This window comes from Melanostigma gelatinosum (assembly GCF_949748355.1).
Source record: "Melanostigma gelatinosum genome assembly, chromosome: 9".
NCBI classification, from domain to species: domain Eukaryota; kingdom Metazoa; phylum Chordata; class Actinopteri; order Perciformes; family Zoarcidae; genus Melanostigma; species Melanostigma gelatinosum.
This window is the reverse complement of record NC_136642.1, coordinates 17,940,478-17,964,752: the sequence shown is the minus strand read 5'-3', so window position 1 is coordinate 17,964,752 and position 24,275 is coordinate 17,940,478. Positions and strand designations below refer to the sequence as shown.

At 43.7% G+C, this 24,275-nt stretch overlaps 1 protein-coding gene across 1 annotated transcript in view; it reads right to left on the bottom strand.

Moving 5' to 3' along the window:
- Window positions 1-265: 265 nt before the first annotated feature.
- The window catches only part of LOC306781760 (eukaryotic translation initiation factor 3 subunit H), a 46,410-nt gene continuing 22,400 nt past the window's right edge, over window positions 266-24,275 (bottom strand). Inside the window, exons 3-8 of the mRNA XM_079274771.1 lie at window positions 20,577-20,744; window positions 16,947-17,046; window positions 13,941-14,090; window positions 7,426-7,546; window positions 996-1,128; window positions 266-580 (exon numbers count right to left, since the gene is read on the bottom strand). Of these exons, the coding sequence (XP_079130897.1) occupies window positions 486-580; window positions 996-1,128; window positions 7,426-7,546; window positions 13,941-14,090; window positions 16,947-17,046; window positions 20,577-20,744 (767 nt within the window). The 3' untranslated portion in view covers window positions 266-485. The remainder of the gene's footprint in view (window positions 581-995; window positions 1,129-7,425; window positions 7,547-13,940; window positions 14,091-16,946; window positions 17,047-20,576; window positions 20,745-24,275) is intronic.

Genomic DNA, 24,275 nt, shown 5'->3' with positions numbered 1-24,275 from the left:
GCAAATTCACGAGTAATTGGTTCCACCTGCTTGATGTTTGAAAAGCATGTAGCAATAAAATAGTGTAAGTGCCATCGTATTGTGTAATTATTTAGAATTGGGTGCACAAGCCTCCGTTTCAACAGATTAATATTGCGCACAAAAACTAACCATTTTTCTACAGCAAAACACAAAATGACGCCCAAGTCCACAAACAAAATTAAAATATGCTGCAATTACCATCAAGATCTGAATACAGTTCAACTGTGAAAACATAGACTCACTGTAGAGACGCCAGACTTTTATTCAAATCAAAATCAAATTTTCTTCAAAGACAATTTTGTTTTCAAGACGGAGCTGGGCATGAAAACAATGAATGAATTCTTAGAAAACAAATAAAGGCGCTGCGGTCCTCCAGTCATCTTTCCAAGGTGTTTTTGCATCTCCGTTACCTTTCTCTACCCCCCCCCCCCCTGCGCACTCTTTTCCTCCTTCCTTTCTCCCCTCTAGTTGTGGCCTTGGAGCGCCTCCGCCATGAACAGCTTCCCGAGGTTCTGCGAGGTGAATTCCTTCACGTTCTGGCAGTAGTTGTTAATTTGCCCTGTTGGATGGTAGCCGCATGCATCCACACGGCCCCACACAAAAGCACACCCACAGAAATATACATACATTTGTACACAGACAAACAGGCGGAGGAGGGGGGAGAGAGAGAGAGAGAGAGGGGGGAGAGCACAGAAAAACACAGAAAAACATCAAATTAGTGGGGAACAGAGTAAACGGAAGGATCAGAATGTTGTCAGGTGGCGGGGGAGAGCTGAACAGCGTGAAACAGCAGGGAAAGGGGCTGTCGAGTTGGAGATTGAGTCAATAAACTTTAAATGAATGTAATTTCAAGATAATGCCGGAGATAATTACAAAACAGAACCTGAGCTCCTGTGAGGGGAGCAGAGGCGGCTGACGGAGTTTGGAGAGAGTTTGGAGCGTGCGCGCGTGCGTGCGTGTGCATGCGTGCGTACCTGCAATAAGCAGCGTCTCCATGCGCGGTGGAGGCTGAGGGGGCTTGAACATTTTGCTGATGTCCTCCTCAGGCAGCGGGGGCTCGGCTCTGCTCTGTCGCTGGGCGTTCTCCTGCTGACGTCTCTGCAGGTACTGGAGGGCGGGACACAGAGACAAAGATGGGGGGCATTAGAAGAGGGGGGGGGAGAAGAAAGGAAAGAAAAACAGAACAGCACATTGAGAGAGAGAGAAATGTAAGATGGAATAGCCAGATAGACGAAAATAATTGACAAAAACGGAGACGGGTGAGGCGAGCGAGGACAGGGTGAGAATATGAGGAGAAGAGGGTGAAACATTTACATTGGGGGTAAAGAGAAAGTGAGAAAAAAAGGTATTAATAAGAAAGTGAGGAACATCAGGTCGAGAAATATAGTAAGAGAGATGCATAGAGCACAAAGTGGCAGCAGATAGTGAGGAGAAAAAAGAAGAAGAAAGACAAGACAATGGAAACATTAACAGGAAGGAAGTGAGCTGTAAAGAAGCATGGCGGTGACAGGAGAGAGAGGGGAGCCAGACGGAGAGTGAAGAGTTATAAGTGCTGACAGGGATGGAGTGATTTGTAGAGGGCTGACAGTCGGTAAATCAGCGAGGTGCCGGGTCTCTGGAGATCCTAAAAGCCTTGTTAATTTGGCAAGATGGAGGAGAGACTGACACAAGCCAGTGGAAGAGGAGGTTGCGGCAGATAAGGAAAAAACGAACGTGGGAGCAACTTTAGTACTTTAAACCACGCGTCCCACAATGCACCTGTACGTGTGTCTAAAGATAAGCGATGAATAAAAGGTACCACTATTTGTTCAAATGAAACGTTACTCATCCAGTGGGTTTTGTTTTTTGCCTGCCAACGCGTCTCAGCGTGACTGTGCATAACCAAAAAGCTAATATATGCTAATTTTAGAAGCAAGCAAACAAAACTGTTTTGCACTTCCACCTTGCACGAATAAATACATACAATGCCTAAAACGTATTTACCTCTCTTCATCAGAAGTCAAAGTAAACAGAAAAATGTAAATGGATCTAAATGAATGCAAATTAAAAAAACTCTTTCAAGTCAGCATTAACTAGAGGCACCTTTCGCTGTTATTTCCCCCAATTTGTCTTTGCAGGCTGCTCAGGCTCTGCAGAGTTGCGTGGGGACAGAGTTTTCAAGTCTTGCTGCAAAGTCTGAATTGGATTGAGGTCTGGACTCCTATGTAGCTTTGGCTTTGCGTTTGAGGTCGCTGTCTTGGTGGAACACAATCCGGTCCCACGTCAGTTCTTTTACAGACTGCAGCAAGATTTCGCCGTTTTGATTTTACCGCGCGCTGCTGGAAACACCACGACTCCTGCTGGGGATGGTGTGTTGTGTGGCAACGTGTGCAGTGTTTGGCTTTCGTATGACGGTTAAAAATATACATTTTGGTGTCGGGACTAGAGGGCCACTTTGTTCTGAGGACTTTGTTGGGGACCAGCGTCGGACTGCACTCAGTCGACAGGGCTCGACATTACCTTTTTAAAAAGGGCCAGATGTGCAACCAGACATCAGTGGTCATTTCTAGTCAGCTTATATTTTGATGCAGTAAAGTCATTTTTAACAATGAAATTGTGACATAAGACAATGAAAGCTTTATTATAATAACCATACAGAATTATTTGTAGTTCATGTTCTTTACAGAAATAAATCCAGTAAGTCACTGGTTGCTTTTTCATCACTTCTCTCCCTTTCAAATTTGGGTTTTCTGGACCTCGGTGCCGACTCTCACCACAGATCCACTGGCCCTTTAGCATTGGAGTCTTGATTTGTGTCCCTCTCTTTAGTGACGCCACACCAGCGTGTCCATCCATCTGTGTTGATTCTGTGCAGACGGCTGAACGCCCTCTTGCAGAGACTGGGAGAGCAGACGACACGCTATGCAGCATCAGAATGCATCGGTTTGCTGTCCTTACTTTTGTTGCACGTTCAAAACAGGTTGCCACTGACAAAAAGTCAATAGCTATTTGCCAATTTCCCAAAGTGGTTGCCAATGGCAAACTGGCAACACTTACTGTTGAATCAGAGTCTAATACAGAGCAGTATCAGCTCTGGTCATGAGGTACAGCATAATCGCTGTGGGAGTAAATATATTCAGGAAATCAGTATGTCACTATGGAGAAAAAGTATTCTATTGAATGACATACATTATAGTTGGAAAAGTATTATTCTATGTCTGGGGCTGTATATTATTATCATGATTATGGTTATGATGATTATCATTATACGGTTGCTTTATTTAGACTTTTGGTCCAGCGATGTGGTCTGATAATCCTCGGGCCATCTTCGGAACAGGTCTCTTTTAAACACTTCATTTATGCATGTCCGCTTCAGGTAGCAATTCCACCGGTCTCCACATCAGACCACTGAACCTTCACACTTGAAAAGCAATGAAGCGTGAACCTTTTTCTGGGTTGCATAGCCGTCTGGGGGCGCTTCGTGTCCATTTAGCACCTACTATAACCAAATACACTCTCAGCCATTACTTGTCCTGCCTTTCGCTTTTATATTTTAAGTTTATACATCAAAATAATGGTGTCGCCCAGAAAAAAATGACATAGCAAAATATTGCAGTCATCCAATAGTAGCTGAATCGTATCATTAACCGTGAATCATGTTTCCTCGGTTCGTAGGAGTAACACATTGCTCCATATCTAAGCTTCTGCACAGTGTTGCCCGTGTCCATCGATGGGAAAAGATAAGAAAAAGAAAATTGAAAAATAAATAAATCACGAGGAGTGAGACATAAATTCCGTGGTACAAAGACTAACTTGGCCACAGATTGTGCCTGGGGAACCTGCTATTTACCAAATTTAGAGGCAAGGCAAGTTTATTTGTATAACACATTTCAACAACAAGGTAATTCAAAGTGCTTCACATGAAACCATTAAAAGCACAAAGGCAAAAGTAAAGGAGATTTAAAACATACATTGAAACAATAATCGATGTCTCCCAGAGACATTACGCTGCACGCAATCAACCATACACTGCCGCAATTCTGCAATTACTCGCACACAAACCACGTCTGGAAAAGATCTCTGCCGATCTGCGTTTTATAGTGTACGCCTTGCACGAACTCGGTCCCGGAGGAAATGGCGATATATTGTGCAGTCCTTTTAAAACCATTAAAAGCATCAAAACATAAGGCAAAAGAAAAGGAGATTTAACAGCAATTAAGAACAGTGTAAGAAATAAAATACAGTAGTAAAATGCAGAAATGCAGGAAATTGATTAATATATTAATTGAACGTGGTTCAATTAAAGGCAGCAGCAAACAGAAAGGTCTTCAATCTTGATTTAAATGAGCTGAGGGTCTCAGCAGACCTGCAGCTTTCTGGGACTTTGTTCCAGATATGTGGAGTAGAAAAACTTTTTACAGAGACCTGTAAACACACCGTTACAGTAGTCCAGTCTGCTGAAGATAAATGCATGGACAAGTTTTTCCAAATCCTGTTGAGACATAAGTCCTCTAATCCTTGATATATTCTTCAGGTGATAGTAGGCTGATTTTGTAATTGTCTTGATATGGCTGTTCAGGTTGAGGTCTGAATCCATAACTACACCTAGATTTCTGGCTTGGTTTGTGGGTTTTAACATCAGTGACTGAAGCTGAGCGGTGATTTTCAATTGTTCGTCCTTGGTACCAAAAACAATTACTTCTGTTTTATCTTTGTTTAATTGAAGAAAATTCTGGCACATCCAGTTGTTGATTTGTTCAATGCCAGATTGAATGGGATTATAGTCCCCTGGTGACATAGTTATGTAGAACCTTCACACTTGAAAAGCAATGAAGCGTGAACCTTTTTCTGGGTTGCATAGCCGTCTGGGGGGCGCTTTGACCGGCAGTGTATGGTTGTGGTTGATGCACAAGATAGAGCGCTATAAATGAAAAATGGAGCCCTCTGAACACACCGCCTTTTTGCAACTTCTCTATGATGATTAATAAGGTTCCATTTGTCCGGGAAGCAGCTGGGTCAATAACTGAAGATTACATGGAGCAAGTACTGTTGATCTCTGAAAGGTGTAATAGAGGCTCGCTTTCTTTGTCTCTGTGTGCGCTGTTTGTTCATTGTAGGGAATAAGGTGGAACATGGAAACGGTAGACACCATTAAAGTGTGTGTGTGTGTGTGTGTGTGGGGGGGGGGGGGTTGTAAGGCTTGCGGGCTGTGCTGATGAGAAGGTCGGTAGGAGAGGATGATGGATCATAATGGCTGGAGTGTAGGTGATTTTGGCCCCGGGTTGTGTGTCTACGTAGGTGTTTGTTATTTTCCGTGGCCCGGGTCGCGAGAGCCTCGTGTGCATGCGGCAGACTACTTGTGATCACAGATGCGCGTTTGTCGTAATTTCGACTATTGAGTGTGAACTTACCCGCTTGTCCCCCGCTTACCCCGGTTGTCAGCAGAAGCCGCGGTGAGTCAGCCCGGATTATCACTTCAGACTCATTTCCACTCGCAGAGTGACGTTGGAATAATGTAGCTGTTTGAACGTAGGCGTACGTGTGTGTGTGTGCGCACGAAGATCCGTGAGTGAACCTTGCGCCTCAACGCTTCCATTTTCCTGAGTCATGTGTGCGACTCGTTGCCTTTTGCATGTGTTGCCAAATGTTTATGATGCATCTGGCTGAGGTTACAGTTGCAGATGGTACGCAGCTGACTTCCTCTGTGTGTGCGATTGTTCTGGTCTTTTCGGTGCTTCTGGTCACGTTGGTGTGTAGGTGGTGTGTGTGTGTGTGTAGGTGGTGTGTGTGTGTGTGTGTGTGTTGAGAGTCCTTGTGCACAGAGTGTGTGGAACTGTGTTTCACAAAGTGCTACTGCTGCTGCTTTTAAATTAAGTTGGAGTTTGTGATGTGTCTCGCTGGTACCGCAAAATACTAAAAACAGAGGACTTTCACTTACTCATTAAAATAAACACAGACCGTTTATTAATAATAACAGCTTTTAGTTCATATGGAACAGCTCTCCCTGGCTGGTATTTGAAGATCGGTGGCGTCTGAGCGTGACTCGAAGGTATTTAACCTCCTGAACCTAGTCTTCTTCACATAAGGAAACATACATTACTGTATCACAGAAGTAGCCCTTGTAGTGATGAAAACAACCATTTCATTGAGAAGAAGAAATAAAGCAGCAGATGACGGAGAAACGTGTCTGAAATTTTAGTGATGCTGATATTCAGTGGGCGCTTGCCAGCACGTGCAGTGAGGTGAGGGATGAACACTGAGGTATTTGAGGGTTAACATTTGTCAAGCTCATCCCATTAGCGTCAGCTCAAAACAACAAGGACCTTTGAACCGGTGTCTGTGCTTCAAGCTACTAGTACCGATGGTGGTGTTGATTTGCTTGTTGCCCACTCATTTATATTTTAAAGTTAACATGGCTTCTATTTTTAATCAAAGCAGTCATTTTGTAGTCCATGTTTTTTTGACAGTATATACACCGGCATTAACGTTTGGATCCAAAACGGAACCACGGAAAACCCACCGGAGACAAAAACGCAAAGTAATACATGTCCAAAAATACTTGCCATTCAAATCACCATCATGAGCCTTATCGGATGGTTAAAAAATTGTAACGTTCGTTTGATGATCTCAAGTTTTGGATTGTTTTTACACTGCTGAAGTTTCTTAAAAGATGCTAATATTATGTTTTTCTTTAGATGCTTCTTGCGAGCCTATTACACAGAAGCAGACTCAAAAGCTGGGACAGCGATAGATCGGCTGCTCTTTGGACGGGACCAGAGGCGCCTGCTGAACTACAGAGATTTACAAAAAAGATGCTTAGCGCAACCCCTGGGGAAAGAGTTGAGAAAACTACCTCGCAAATGCAAGCAGCAACCGGTTGAGAGCCAAATGTGCTCATGTCGTACGCAGTAAGAGGCCAGAGACTGCCTGCTACTTTGAATATGTATGAACACAGCGTTACTTGCTGAGTAGCATGCCTGTGTATTAATGTGGGTATAGTTACAGATGTTTATATATTTTTAACCGTTGCGGTTTACTGTAGTTACTTTGGGTGCTCCTCAGTAGGTGCATGTATATTCATGTGTTGGCCTGAAGTACTATATTTCTCTGTGTGTAAGAGAGAGAGTGTGTGTGTGTGTTACCCAGAGCTTGCTGCTTGCCTGCTGTGATTATAGCTACAATTGGTTGTGTCCATAGCTGAGAGAAACGTACCTGCTGTTTTCCTGCTGACTTTGTGTCTGCAGGTGCATCTGTGCGTGAATACCCCCGTGTGCATATGTGTGTGGGTGTGTGTGCCTTTTCCCCTTATACACATGCTGGTAAGCTGATGTTTCTGCTGCTGCTTGCTCATAGTGTCTGTAGGCGGTGTGTGCGCTTCAGTTCACGATAGCTCGTTCGTGCGTGCGTGCGTGCTTCGACAGTTACCTGGTGCTTCTGCTGCTGTTGCTTGCTCAGGTTGCGGCTGTAGGTGTTGTACTTGACAATGTCTTGGCTCATGTCATCCACCCTGTCCATCAGAAGCTGAAGGCTCTTCTCCAGATGGTTGCTGGAAGAGAAACGTCAGAAAGTCAATCACACGGTGTTGTGCTCGAGATCAACAGTACTCGAGATCAACAGTGACATTCAAGAGTTCATTCAACCCTTAGCCGAAGTTATTATTTCTTAATTAAAACTTAATTTCACTTACTTTTTGAGACACACATTATGCTGCATTCATACCACGCTTTTATTCAAAGCATTGACCCACGCACACCGGCGGCGGCAGTTAACTACCATCTGATCATCAACTCTTCCCTGATACTTGGCTGTATACGGTGCGCTTGCTGGTGTGAACTTGTGCTCTGCATCCATCTCGATGCTGAGCACAAATGCACACAAAATGCAGTGCAGTCCGAAGGCTATCCGATCAGCCGGATCATCTCTTGTGCACCGTGATGCAAATCTTTAGCCAGGTGTCAATCTATACAGTTCGACCACCTTCTCCTGTACAGCAAACAAGTTGGAGGTGTCCCACCCGCTTCATCTCTCCAGCTCATCTGGCGAGAGCCACAAACATTCCAGTGTGAAGGGAAACTTTTAAGAGTCCAGACAGATCCTTCCACATGAATCCTCTCCGGGGTTTTAGAGTGCTCACACCTGAGGACCCTTCCTCTTGTTCCTGGGCTTCATCTCTCTGCTCTGGTATCACACCCTTCATCCCCCCCCCCCTCCAACGCTGCCCTGCTGACAACTCTACCGCAGCATTCCCCTTCTCTGTCCTCCCATGAGCCACGTTTTCAACACAATGTCTCTCAGCTACCCCCCCCCCCTCCCCTTTTTACTTTCCTCTGTGGAATGTTTGGGTGCTACATAATGCAGCATGTACTGTAGGAAAACAGATTCTGAATGTTTATTTAAATGGGATTTTGTACCCGCAAGGACTGCCAGCACTGTGTATGCTTTGGCTGTGTGTATACTTCAGCTGTGTGACTATGTGGAGGACGAGTGGAAAGCCTCTGCAAAAGAGCAAACTCTGTTCTTCACTATTTAAAATGAGTCTCTTGCTGTTTGACGGAGGCGTAGTGAAACTTTGTCACTATGCTGCTGCAGGCAGAATTCAACTGAAGGTCCTCATGTGTCATTTGAAACAATGTATGAACACCTTTACAAGGGCCCGAGGGCTCCACAATATTAAAGTATGAAGTATGAATTCATTCATTTCACCGGCTCCACATTTAGTGTTCTCGGTGCTATAAAGGTGATAAGAAATGAATTAAAAAGGGAATTGTTATAGAGTTATATAATTCTCAAACATCTTACAAAAGGTACTGTAGTTTTGACTCTTTCACCTTTTGCTGTTGGTAACTATAAAAAACAGCAAGCATTGAACAGCGTACTAATGCTTTCCAATGTTTAGTATTATTGTCAGAAAGTATTAGAGAAATGCCAGGAAGTAGAAAGTTTGTGGACATTGTCAAACACCCGTATGCATACATTTAAGCACCCATACATATGCAAAACATATGCACACCCTAAAGCCACTCATCACCATCATCTCAGCATCCGGCTGCCATCAACCGCCTTCAGCTGATGACACCTTAATGACATTTACATGCAAACACACATACAGATCAAGTCAATCAAGCTGTCTCACACAGAGATAAAACTAATGCAACCACACGCATGCAGATCATTCTATGAACACTGCTTCTGATGACTTACAGCGTTATGTTGTTGTCACATGCATGACAACCTGCAACACCATATCATGGCTTGGCCCCTGTATGAGGTGTGTGTGTGTGTGTATGATCTTCAGACGCTCAGATAGTCTTCCCCTTAGTGTAGAGTGCTGAACCATTGGCGGTCCCATTGTATTTGGCTGTGAGGGCTGTTGTGTGATCAGTTTGTCAACCCTCCACTGCAGTGTGAGCTGTAAACATGAAACCCGATGGCCCAGGACCAAATCTCGCCCCAGCACTTCCCCGCCGAGCCCCTCTCACTGTGTCAAAATTGATTCTCCCTGACGAAAAGCCCATTTAAAGCTATTCCATCGAGCAATATGGTAGCTAATTTGTGTGGTGTGCATTCATAATATATGCAGAGGAAAACATTTAGTCGGAGCAGGATCCTTCAAAACATCTGTCGTTTATGCATGCGTCAAGTGTTTGAGCTGGACAGAAATGTGCGTGTGTGTGTGTGATTCAGTGTACTGGATTTTGTTTACCACTTTGTATTTCAGAATTTCGCAGTGTCTTTCTGCGTCCTTGACACATGCTTGGCGATTAGGGGTTGCTGCTACTCCTGCTACTTTCAATTGCATTGAGATTGCTCTGTTCTTCACCGTTTCTTTTGAGCATGCTCAGTTGTTACTGTACGCTTATAAAAGCCTCAATATGATTGGTATTTGACAGTTACATGTGGATGGAAAAACTGCACGGCGGATAATGCATTCTACACTACACAGCGTCTAGTCATAGGCTCCGAAAGGGTTGAATTATTCAGGCAGGTCAGCGAGCCCTCCGATCAATCCTGAATTAGAAATCAAAGTCTACGGAGGGACTGCCTATCATCACCGATTCCGTTTCAAGGTCAGGTTCAATGGCAGCCCATGCAGTGTGCTGCGCGTGTGCTCGGGCCTACATGCTCATAGTCGCACAGGACAATAGAGGACAAATTCTAAAGCTGTATTGATGTGTGAGCAAAAATGAGCTGGCATTCAGTCAATTGAAAGTCCAGATGGGAGTTCTTTAACAAAGCTGCCAAGGAAGTGACTTCCATTTTTAGGAGGAGTGTTTTACTCTGATGGAGCCTTTTTAACTGATGGACTGAGGCACAATATGGATCTCCGGTTTGCTCCTGATGCAGAATAATCGGGTTTTAAAGAGGACATGAAAGCGCCTCGATCCAACAGTGTCCCAACGTAAGTTTATAGTATTACCTCACTGAAAATGTAGGATAAAAAGTATGCATGACATTAATATTCATAGTGGGTTTGACAGAAATTCATCATGCTTATTGCACATTATCATTATTTCATTGCAACAAAGACACAGAACTGTATGAGCATAACAAATATATGTGCTCAAAGTCCATCTCAATGGACAAAGTTTTTCTATCATGGACAATCTTTTCCACAGCGTATTTCCTTCAAGGCAACGTTTCTGTCTTTGTGGCCAGATTCCGAGTTATGCCTCTTCACATTTCTCATTCCTCTTCCAGCTGCAGCTCTAACAACGCCTTACATTTCGCGTCTTTTCTCCCTGCACTCAACAACACCCTTTCCCTTACTGAATACATAACATTCAGGGCAGTACTGAAGAGCAGAAAGCCATGTTGTTTACCTATGCTTCCATTGTGCAGGATTTCTGTGCGGAAGGTCAATTATACTAAGCAGACGGGAGGAGATGGACCGAGGAGTTGCTCGTTCACACCGAACAAAAAACAAATATGGGGTGTAAAGGATGACTTATAATGAACAACGTCCATCACTACACAGTGGGCAAACTTTAACACGGGTGAAGACAATGTTAAACGGCCCACATGCAAAAAGCTTAGCCTGACTTGAATATAGGCTGCTTTGTAACATTTGCAAATACTGGAGGCATTTCAAGGCTGTTTTGGGGGGGGAAATGGCTACATAAATGAATTTACATTCATGCAATCCATCACCACGATCAACATCATCATCTGTGGTAAGAACAACCCTGTGTGCTGGAGTGAAACTGCATTCACTCAGCCTTAGACGCAGATGACATTGACAAATGGGTCTGCAGATTGGAAAATGAGACAAAAGGAAAAACATTAAATAAAACACATTATCGTTGTCCTTTTTTGAAGGGGTGGAAATGAGGAGAAAAAGGGCGGGGCTGTCAGTGGACGATGTAGAGAGACGGACGCCGCAATTCAATACAAGGACGGAGCTGCGCAGCAATCTGACAACATCAGGAAACAATTTCATCTCGCCAGACATCCCATCGGATCGTCGTGCCGGGAAACCCATGGGGAGAGCCAGGCTGCTTCTGCCACATTTCGGGTCATATCAAACGCTACGCTTCAACTTCAGAGTCGTCGTTGGGAAAAATTGGAACAATATGCGAGGAAAGTGAGGTGTTCTCCCTCTGTCTATTTGACAACTCTGACAAATGACTGTGCTGGTGCCGCACTGACGTTGGCCGGGCACATGCATCCTCCGGAGCTCAGTACATAGGAATGTTCATTTAATTCATGACGTATTTGTGTTACAGGACACAGATGAGAAGAATCACAACGGCTCCTGCTGCGCTACACTGCGGCGGATAAGTAAGCGCAGAGTGCTCTGCGAGCTAACAGAGTGAAAATCAGCACTTTGAGTCATTATTGTGCTAATTTGTCACACCTGCCCCTGGGAAGCTTCACAGCTGTTGCTCCAATTGCAGCGGTTTATCTCCATAAATGATTGCTGATGAATTCTCCCGAGACTGATGCCGAGAGCCTCCGAGATCTGAATGCGAGACTTTTAAGTGCCAGTCTGTGAGTTGATATGGTGGGGTGATATTCGGTCACATTGTGCTAATTAGTGATGGAAGACAAAGTTTGATGGCAGGTTACTGTTTTTGGAGCCATTTCTGAATAAATATACATTTGACATTTAGACGTGGCATTTACTGTACCTAGTTTTGGACTGGATGGGGGGGGTTGTTTCATACCGCTAAGATGTACAATACAAACTGAATTGTTCCGACTGTGGAAGTAAAACATTTCCATGCCTCGCCCATCTGGTACTGTAGTCCAAGCAGGTTAACGTCGGCTTTAAAAAGGATCAGGCTGGTGTTATCTTTAATCTTTTCATTATCATCAACAAAGCCAATCAAGAGTCATTCCCACTAACGAGGAGTGTCTGTGAAGCCACATGCAGTTTACGTCTACGAGCCGTAGAAGCCCATTATTCTCTAAACACGATTAAAACCACACAGAGGAGCCGTAGCCCTGCACCGAGTGACGTATTCCTTCAGTACGGCTAACACCAGTGTAGTTTGTGTTGTTCAGCCAGTTTATGACATCGCAGGTCCACCAAATCTGACCCGTTCGTCATTAGTGTTGTTCAGCTGTGTGAAAATGATCCGAATCCGACCCACGCATTGTACGTCTCTAATGGAAAGCTATGACGCTAATGACTGATGGTAAAGCAAACGACCAAAGCACGTGTGAGTATTTGCTTCCCAGACATCAGAAGTGCAGCTGAGGTCATCACTACGTGGCTGTTTCACAATGAACTACACTGGCCATGTTTATTGTAATGAAGGAATAAGTCAACCCGACGCAATGATAATACGGCACTTTTATGCATTTTTAATAGGTTTTGGAAGACAGTGGCACAGAAACGTCAGCTTTGGCAACACAAACTATTCCTCTCAAGTAAGATAAATGCAGTGTGAGATTCGGTCTTTTCATGGGATGTTTGTGATATTGATAAAAATATATAAATTGAAACTAGCCCTCTTTAGAAGTGTGTGAAAACAGCAATGAAACCAAGAATAAGAATAAGCATCAATATACTTTTTTTTGCTTCCACCAATGTGGTACACTTTAGAACAGTGCAGGAGACGCAGACTAATGCCCAGGTGTGCCCTAATGTCAAATCAATTTTAATTTAGAAGTAGCTTTAACTCATGTCTGTGAAGGCATGCCGATTTAAAGAGCCGAGACATGCCATGGTTGTAAAGCTTGTAAGAGGTTTCTAGGAAGACATTATTCTTAAATAGTTCTACGTATGCCCAGTTCTACGGTAACCATGTGCAAATGAATTGGATTTAGGGGACACTTTGCATCGTATTTGATGGTTTGGGGAGATGGAATTTCCATATTTAAGCTGTTTTCCTGTTCTGTTGATGAACCGTAGGACAGAATTTTCCCTAAATTGCTCATGGGCGTACAAAACACCTTGATGCAGGCAGTGTCATATAAATAGAAGATATTGAAATGCATTCATACTGCATGAAACATGAACGCAATTAACGAAATTGGACTCTTAGGTCCCAAGATTGACAAGCGTCCTACCGTTATGATCTCAAAACGGGTCTCTCCGAGTGCAATACAAGATTATTAATTAGCATGTTCTGTAAACAGGAGTGCCGAAACTCAGAAATGAACAAAACAAAGAGAATTTGGGAATGATAATTGAGGGAGAAACTAAAATCACTCATGAGTATCTGCAGCAGTAAAATCTGTGAGATCACAGACATGTTTACAGCGAGATCGACGGTCGTGCTGTTTTATGGAGGACAGATGTTGATAAACTCACACAATGCCCCACAAGACCACGCAGAAATATCTTGTAAATGTTGGGAGTCCTGAGAAAAACATGTGGGAAATAGTTGATTTAGACAGCAAATGTGCATTCACTCTTTTTCAACGTTTTTTTACAATCACGGTGTCTGGCCTCAGGCCTTCTTGGTAAATGGCTGCATGAGCTCACGTCTGACCTGCTTGAGAGGTTGAGCAGTTCATGCTTGTCGGCGACCGTGGACTTGTCCTCCAGATCCCACATCAGGGCGTTGATGAGGTGGGAGTTCTTGATGAGGATGGGCACCTCTTCGAACATATGCTCAAAGCCAATGCTAGCCTTCTTCAAGCTGCAGAGGGAAGGACAGGACGGAGGATAGAGAGGCGGGAGAAGAGTTACTCACAAAAGAACATTTCATCATCATCGACTTTAGAATACAGTTACACACAGTTAACACATGACAGACCCAAAAGAGTATTACCGTGTATTTTTTTGCATATCATTTTGGGAAATCGCATTAATATTTCAACCACATCACGCAGCCCAAAGTGGAATACATTAATTTTTTTATTGTGCTGACACATACCCATACTTTTATACTAAAAGCAGCAGAACATAATTTTCTGTCGGAGACAACAAATGCTTTTTAAAACAGGGACAACTTGTCCTTTTATGCAAAAAGTACACACAGGACGCAACACACATCCGTGGTGGAAATTAGCCTGTAACAAACAAACCCAATGCTTAAAAAGACTGCTCTTAGCTGATGCAAAGCCATTTTGAAGACATTGTAAATTAACGGAGTCGGTCGGGGTTAACAGTTGTTCAACCTCGAGCTCAAATGCAACTCCGTGCTTTTAACATCCGTTTTGCGGAGGGCAGAGATCTTCTGAGGTCAGCTGGTGTTCGTATAATGTGCTCACAATAGAGCATTGTACCGTTACCGCTCGGCTTGTAACTTACAGTAACTTGGACCCGAGCCAAAGAAAAGTCAAATAAATAGTAATGTTATAAATGTTGCATTTCGGCATCGGAAAAAGTTGTGACACGAGAGGATGTCCACATAGCACGCCGTGACAAATGTCAGACCCAGTCGCCTAAATTACTTTTTTTATGGGCTCCACTGATACGCGTGCAACGCACCGGCTTTTAAACACCTCTTCTTGTTCCTCGGGAGAAAAAGCTGCATCGCTCTCTCTTTCTCTGACATGGGCCTGTTAACACGAAATGGAACTTCAAACTTTGCTTAATGTCTCACATAAATCCAATAACATTGAGTGACTGCCTTGGTTCAGCCTGTCACTTGTGCACAGTGCATGAGCTACAAACTAATGTATATGCACGCACACACACACACACACACACACACATATATATATACACACACGCGCGTATATACACATATATACACATGCACATATATATATACACATATATATACACACATACACACATACACACATACACACATACATACATACATACATACATACATACATACATACATACATACATACATACATACATACATACATACATACATACATACATACATACATACATACATACATACATACATATATGTATATATATATATATATATATATATATATATACATACACACACACACACTATGTGATTGTCCATGTGATGAATATAGGTGTGTGCAGCATCATCTGATTTTGATACGGTCGTTTTGAAAAATGAGCATCACCTCAGGCGACCTTTTAAGAGGAGACCCTGAGGCAGCGGACGTGGACAGTCCGGCCTCAGGCTCTGAGTGGGAAGAACAAAAAAAATAAAAATAAAAATAAAAATAAAAGAATATGGATAGCAGCAGTCCACAAGTAAAATCTATAATGATATTCCATAAATACTGTTTGTTTTACATATCGGCACAGTTCACCATCCGCAGCGCTTTAACAATATTTCCTGAAATTATGACCTTTTCAAAATGCCTGCAGAGCGATATATAAAAAGTTGTCCACGAGGAAAAAGAAGAGACGGCACATTCCGGGCAGGACAAAATGCTCAACCCTACTGGACTTGGGCGCATTTAATGCCACGCTCTTTCCAAGTTGGGCCCCACTGGACAAAGCCAAAGGTCGCCTCCACGGGCCCACTAATTTGATGCTTCATATTGTGTGCTGAAGTGGAGGCTATTGACCACTGCCTCCATAGCCCAGCGGACTTTGAGGGCAGTTCAAAGGGATCGGGCTATTCAGCACTCATCCATCCCTGCCTTTCATTTCAGAGAGGTGCACAATATATGCAAGGTTATACAACATCAAAAACACCAACATGAAAGAGCGCTTTTGACACATAATGTTGTGCGGGGGGGAAGAAATTAACCGCTTTTGAAGTTTTGAATCTTCGGAGGGGAAAAAATATTGTTGATATTCAGATTTCCAGTCTTTTCTGGAAGATAATAGCATCGAGGAAAGATTTTGTCCTTTCCTGCCCTGCGCTGCCCTCATCTCGATACTGAGCTTAGTGGGAACACCGACAGCTACAGATTGGAGCCGTAATAAATCATAAGAACTAATGAAACGCTGAAGAAATGAGAAGGATCCCGAGTTGAAGTCAAAAACACTGGGACAGTAACGGAGTTGCTGGCAATAGAGACACGCAGGTGGAGAAGTACAGAGGAAATGTGAAAGGAAAGGAAATTATGCGGTTAAATTGTCTCTTCTTCCTGCAAATACGCTTTTAGTGAATTTAAAAGTGCATATCGGGAGGCCCTGAATGGACAGCAATTTGATACCTCTGGGACTTCTTCGTGGAGCTGTTTACTTGCATTTGTCAGTGCAGAGATGCGCGAGTCTCTTCATGCGCTCATTTATGCATGTGTGAGTTTGAGCACTTGGACTACCCACAACTGCCTGGAAAATAGTCCCCTCATTACATTCACTTTTAGCTGCAATTTAAAAGCAATTACCATAAGCCTTGCGGTCAGAATAGGCGTAAACATGGTACATTTCTTTGACAGGCAAGGGCGAACTGATAAATCATCATCATCAGCATCAATCTGCAACTGCTACTAAATGCCTCCCCTGTGGATGCACAAGCCTATATTTGCTTCCACTGAATAAGCAGAGTCGCACGAGTGATCGGCCAAACCAGCAGCGTTAGCCAATGAGCCTATGATTAAAACAAGATTTATTTCTGTGTGCACGTTGTGTGTTTCCGCTATGATCTACTCACGCCTCAGGTGTGAAATCCTTCTCTTTGCAGATCTCCATGAGTTTGGGGGTAAGCCTGTAGGCCTTGAGGGACAGGGAGCCTTGTGCAGTCTTTATAGGGTCTAGAATGACAAGAGCGAGTTATGACAGTTGAAAAAAATTATGTTAAATGGCACTTTAAAAAAGGACTACTTCACCTCCAACATGACCATCTGCACATAAATTACTTGCCATGTGTTACCTTGAATTTTAGTTTTTCCTCACATGTCTCCACGGTGAATGAAGACTCTCGAAAACGGGGAGAGGTCTTGATGAATTGAAGTAAATGGAGCGGCGTTTCACAGCAGCTAAAACTACACCAAAACATCTGTTCACAAACTCTCACACAACTCCGTGCAGTACAATCCAAGTCTCATTTATCCAGTTGTCTGCTCAGTACTTCACAAACATGCATTTTTTGTCTAAACATGCAGGCATGCTACTGTGCAGGCGTGAGACTCAAGTGTAGTACGGTCTTATCTAGAATGCATGCGTGTTTGGGAAGTAGTGAGCATACAACAAGATAAATGAGTCTTGGATTATTTGACAAGTTGTGAGAGAGTTTGTAAGCTGACGCTTTGATATAGTTTTGTTGTTAAACCTCGTCTCCATTTACTTAATTTCATAATTTTCATATTCTCCGTACAGCGTGGAGGCTTGCGAGAACAAAAGATAAGGTTTTCTTCAAGAATTTTAAAAAGGTAACACAGGGTTAGTAATTGATATACAAATGATCAAGTATTCCTTCAAATCAGATTCTCTGACTTGAGCAAACAAACTTCTAATCTCCTCCGGCTCTCAAGGTTCCATAGACAATCCTACAGTCACCTGCTGACATGCATCCTTTATTCAATATTGCTTATACAGGTCTGGAGGGAGAGTTGCTTCAGTTACACACAATCACAACGATGATTGAACATAGTAAGAGAGTGTATGTAGGAGTAGAGGATTCCTGTATACCTTGATTATACCACGATATGGTTCAGTGATGTGGCGCAATAAGACTCAATCATTTGCTTAATATGTTGTTTAACCAAGAGCCTGGTGATGAAGTTACAGACAGAAGGTTAACACATTACTATAAATTAAACCTAACGAGATCTGCAAAGGGAATCTATAGAATATGACAACAGCAACAGTTAAGTTTGCTTTCTATTGGTGGAATACAGTGACGTGTGTGTTGGCATTCTGCACACCATCACAGGCCAAAGTTACAACGTTGTCTCTAATCCAGAATGTCTGTTGTCCGTTCTCAACATGAAAGCAGTGTCCAGCGGTTAAGAGTATTCATACAGCGCGACACTTTATTTACACACATCTCAAAAGTGGCACGTTACAAACATAGAAAGAAGTCCAACTGATCTGAAGACCAGAAGTGTCTTCAGTGAAGACCAGAAGTGTCTTCAGTGAAGACCAGAAGTGTCTTCAGTGAAGACAAGTAAAGACAAAAAGTCCTGTTAAAAAGGTGCTAGCTGGAGAGGAGCTACCATTAAAACCATCCAGTCCCTCCCCCATTAGATCCCTCACTTGATTGAGTCAGTCACTCAACAGGAATTCTGTTCCTATCCATTTTAGGGATGGAAAACACTCGCGTCTGTACAGGCGCAGTCAGGAGGGGGAGTGGAGGAGCTAGTGGTCGGTCCATTGCAAAATGATATTTACACAGCAGGCTCGCTATTATATTAAACCAATTCAACCATCTGAAGAGTCAAGCTAAAGGAACACTTAAAAAGACAGGAAAATGTGAAAGTATCTCGAGCGGCTGAGAGGAATGGCTCAGTCGTCCAATTCTATTCCACGTTCCCGTTTATGCTACAGAGAGAGAGAAAGAAAGTGGTGATAGCGGCTCAGACTGGCTGACAGACACCAAACTACCAGAAATTGTTTGTGTGACTTATACCATTCCCAGGAGCCAACTGTGAAGAGTCATGTTCCAACAGCAGTTGGTGACAGCCACAGTGGATTAACACAACGTTCTCCTTGCTGACTAAATCAAAATGCAGCTCATAGGAGCCTCCTGAATTGGCCTGTTCACCTCACACAAGACAAACTGCTGTCATGGTGAACATGTTCAACCAATTGGTTTAACCACCCACTGCAATACTACGCCGTCATTGGACGGAAGCCATTAACTCACCAGCTAGGCACCTGATTGACTCATCAATCGGCATAAAATGACCGGCGAGCTAATGACCAAGAGAGGAAAAAAAGAAATCAATTTGCCCTCCCTTTGTCTTTCAAGAGAGATGATGGCAAGTCCTTTGAGGTGCTTTGATCCATTAAGAGCAGCGTTATTGACTGACATTAACAGGAGCGATCCTTTAGAAAGAGAAAGGACTGACTGCCTGTCTTACGGGCCAGCAGGACGAGATCAGAGGGGTTCATATGTCAGCTGGCTGAAATTAATCTTTGCCTGTCACGGATTTGTACGATCAGAGAACATGACAACCCTGAAGTGATTGCGGAGAGAAAGAACAGGGCCGAGGAGAGTTCCTTTACACTCACCGGCACTGAAACATTGATGAAATCCAAAGCTGGTTATCATTTTTCTTTTAAAAAAAAATGAAAATTTGGGTTGCTGCCTCATTCGTGACTACAAGTGAGCGGATAAACACGAAGCTGTTTAAATGAACGACTGAGATTTCAGGTCAGTGAGCTTCTCAGACTTTTTGTGTCACTCTGGGCGTACTTACTTTTCAGTTCATGAACCTGAAGGAGGTAAACGCAGCACATTACGAAGTGTGCAACATCGGCAGGAGCTACCGCGTCTATACTTGATCGTGTTAAAGTCTAACAAAACGATTAAATACGATTGTAATTTACTTAAATGTGCACCAATCCATGTCCAATGTACTAATATACCGCCTCTGAAGTCAATGAGCACTTGGAGTGGTTATGTAGTGGTGAATCATCATGTATTTAGACCCCGGGGAGTTAAATGCAGTGTTTAATAGTGACAGGTTTTATTTTGATGTCATGAAGGTTGTAATATTGCTGTAATTTGAAAGAAGGCTTACACCATCTGGGATGGCATTATGGGCCGTCTTAAAGGTCTTTACTGTGGAGCAGGTGCAGGCACACGATGCCAACACGCGTCATGTTAGCGGGTAGCAGCTACCGTGTTAATCCGGTCGATGTTTCCCTGCCTTCTGTCGGTGGACCCCTGTAGACCTCTGGACTGAACTTTGTCCTACAACTGCATACCCTACTCATGTTTTTGTGGGTTTTTATGGTAGTTCAAGCCTCGACTTCTTGCATTTTGGCCGACGCCATCTTGGGTCATTTTCTCATAGACTTCCATTCAACCTGACTTGTTTTTGTAACCAGAGTCGCCGCCCCCTGACGCCCATGAGAAAGAACGTAAGCTTAAAGCACTTCGGCATTGGCTTCACTTGACAGAAGCGGAGGTTGCTGCCTGGGTGTAACGTTACAAACAGAATTCGGCATTCCTTTTACTTCCAGGTATTTGCAATGTATTTGGCCAAAAAAGACTTTGAGACCACATGATGTGCGACAGGCCGCTATGGACATTTTCGAGGAGTTATCTTGTGTCCTAACAATTGCAAATACAGTTATAGAGAAAATAAATCCAGTCATTCTCCAGTCTACTTACCATAGATGAGTACAACTGACTCTTCGATGGCGTGCTGATAGCTGAATTGGGAGTCGAGCAGCGCTCGGCTGACAAAGGAGCCATAGTAGGTGGACTGGTACCAGCCCACATGCAGATGGTCAATGTTGACGTGACGCAGAGAACGCATCATCTCCATCTGGTACTGGACTAGAGGCAGAGCGAGAAGTCGAGAGAGGAATGGGACAGAGAAAGGGAGAGAGAAAACATTTAATTCAGAATGAACTTCATTAAAATCAGCTTGGGGATTTGGGGGGGGGGGGTCTGAGTATCTGGTCTCCATCTGTAACTGGACATGGTGTACGAACAGAAGGCGGTGAGAAAACAATCAAGCAACAAAGAATGCAACGAAACAGAGAAAAACAAAAGCTTTGTCTTCTGTTATCAAGTGGTTGTGGTAGAGATTCCTAAAACAAACATCTACCGGGACCACCAGTCGCCCTTTCATTCCCTATGTCAGAAAATATATCCTGGCAGAGAGATAGCGAGAGAGAGATACACAGACAGGCTTCAGCTACTGGAGAGAAGGCTAGATACATCACAAGGAGAGTCCATTTCATCACACCACACATCCTGAGGACGGGCAGCCAGAAATACAAACAACCAAAGCAAGAGAGCAAAACAGCATCTCCATGCAGGCTGGCTGGAGGAGGTTGATAAATCAGGTATTATCGGGCAGCTGTGGCCCCCTAGACCCCAGCCTGTAGAGCACATCCTTCTCCTGCTGGGGCTGTTAACAAGAACAAACTGGAGAGGCGGAAAGCAGACGAAAAAGACACGGAGCAAAGACGATGGAGAGGTGGAGGATAGTGAAGAAGTGAGGGAGAAGAGAAAGGAATAAAGGGGGAAATGGACGAGGAAGGGGAGGGGGCAAGGAGAAGAGAAAGAAATGGGAACGAGTGAGTGAAGAAAAATGCAATCTCCTCTTTAGGGTTCTTTCTGATTGCCTGAATTTGACCCCTGGTGGTGATGTTATGTAAAGCAGGGAGTGAGTTCAGTCAGAAACACCTGCACATTTCAGTTCGTCACAGTACATGCGGCACTCACAAAGAGAGCAGTCACGCATGCGACATAGTCTGGTTTATTCGCTTCCACTTATCCAGTCATTAACCAACCTCCCACACCCACACTTTCTTTTTCCACTCGCTGTCATTTTATTCCACTGCCTCGGCTGTACTCCACGCTGAAAACAACGGTCTGCCCACAATTACACATTCATCCCCTGCATGAGTGCATCATGAGGAGATGAAGGGCAGCGCTGAGGTGCCGACAAAAAAACAGAACATCTGGATCAGAACACTGGATGGGGACAGACGGACAAAGAGGCCTTATTCACGGCCTGTCCATGCCGGGATGGAGTGTCTGCACCTATCCAGCCTTATCTGGCCTTTTTTTATTTCGTGATTGACGTTGTCAGAGAGATAAAAGCAGAGTAGAGCAGATTAACGGGATAAATATAGGGGGGAGGAGATGGGAAGCAAGGAAAGGAATTCAGGAAGATTGGGTGTTATCAGGGGGAAGAGCGAGATTGCAGACCGTGTAGCAACTCTGTGACAAACCACAGAGCAAAGGGTGTCAGCCGGTGTCTAACACTGTGTGTGTGTGTGTGTGTGTGTGTGCGCGCGCGCGCGCGTGTGTTTCTTAGCTGTGAGTTTCAAGCGTAGTAGCAAACCCACCAGAGGTATATGTGTGGAAGTATACTTCTTAGTGTCTTCTTTGTAATTCTGAGTCTACTGTGACAAATGAGAAGTAGGTGAGAATAGAAACATGGGAGCAGGTGAGAGGGTGGTTGGTATCCATACCCTACACATCAAAGAGGGGCGCTTCATTCCGTTCACCCCGTCACAGAGCAGGAGAGTGAAGGGGGCCGGATTGGAACTGTGCCAGTGTTTGTGACGGGCAGAGTTGGTCTGTCTGAGAGAGCGGCTCTGCCCGGGGGAAGGCGGGCAGCAGGCTTCAAGACACACAGAGGTCGGCGGAGAGGGACGGCCTCCCGCCACCTTACTACTGTATCGGTCTCTGCACTCCGATGCCAATCAGCGTGAGTACTTGCCTCTCAAGCTGCACCGATGCGTATACATGCCCCAACACCCCGTCATTAGCTGGGAAATTGTGCACAAAGTGATCCGTCTCTGAAGTGAAAGCTGGAGGCTGGAGGACTGACAACAGAGTCAGGAAAAGACAATCGGCTATCTCTCATGTCTAATCCGACCGCTAACGCCCTTCTTAGCTCTTGATAAATTAAATGAGTACGATATCTTTATATGCCAAGTCAGTTGGCTTCATAATGTTAGTTTTTTTACTAATACCTTCACGTATCGCAACGTTTCTGCCCTCCAGTCTGTCAATCTAGTCGATACAATGGCATGTTACTGCCAACTCCTCTCTTTTTTTACGTCTTAAATTCATTTAATTTAACAGTATTTACTTTGCATGGTATTTACATTATCATCATACTCTTATCTATATTCAGCAGAATCTGTGGTCGTTGCAGTTAAAAGAAAAAACTTTTATGTTTGGTGTCCAATCAGGGTTGAAATGTAGCTCTCCTGCTCACGGAGCCGTGTCGGCAGAGCCTCCATTTGCCCGGATGCAATATGTGAGTGCTTCTAGCGGCCGGGGTCCTCCCTGGTCATAACCGTCTGCACGGCCAAAGCACCAGCAGCCATTATGCGGGTGCTTTTCCTTTGCTGTGTACTTCAGCTCGAATAAATATGAACATCCGAGTTAGTGAAAACACCGTGAAATGTATCCTCGACTGTTAATGGGATGCAATTTGCACTATGGGAAAAGTAGCTTATTTGCAATACAAACTAAGAGAACCGTTTTTTCTTTTTTTTTTTACTTTATGTACACAATGGACCTTACAACAGGTTTAGGAAGTTCTGTTTGTAAGCAGCGTCTACCGCATGCGCTCCCCCGGCTCCCCAGAGATCAGAAAGCCAAGCTGAAAAACATCTGTAGTTCGTCCTCGCTTTGAACTACGTCACTCACATCAAATGACGGCGCCGGACGGAGGAAGAAAAACGGGTTTTGCAGCTGCGAACTCGTTCACTGAAGAATTTATCGCTTCAATCGAAGATATTTACAGTCAGCACTGATGTGTGAAATCCACATTAAATGTTCCCTTTGAGGCAGTGAGCAGAGTACAGTTGTGATGCTGAAGTTGTACGACAACACGTCAAAAGACATTAATGAATAACTGACCGTTTCTTGGTCAGTGGTAGTATGCACAACTCGCAATCTTGTGATTTGCTTCTCTATAAACCTGCTTATCTGATTTCAGAAAGACTTTGAAGATGCTTTCTGTATTATAAATGAGAAGCTGCGTTTTGGTTCACCCCGACTAGACTGTGAAAAGGCAGAGTGAGTGATTATTCTGCAGGGAAACCAAACATTTCGCTCTCAGCAGATCATTTTCCAATTTGTTAGAGAACCAGCTGATTGAGCCAAATGGTTTGGCTGATAATTGAAGTTCAACTGTATTTGGATATCTGCGTTTAACTGCATTAACTACTGAAAAAATGGCCGTAGGCATGCAGCTTAAGCAAACAATTTAGAGGCTTTAAATGAATATTGTAAACCCATATTAAGATGAATCGTTACACTTCGATTTAATTTTAACTCTAAAATAGACATTTATTAAGCAGATACTACTCTAAACCGATGCTGAGGAAAAAT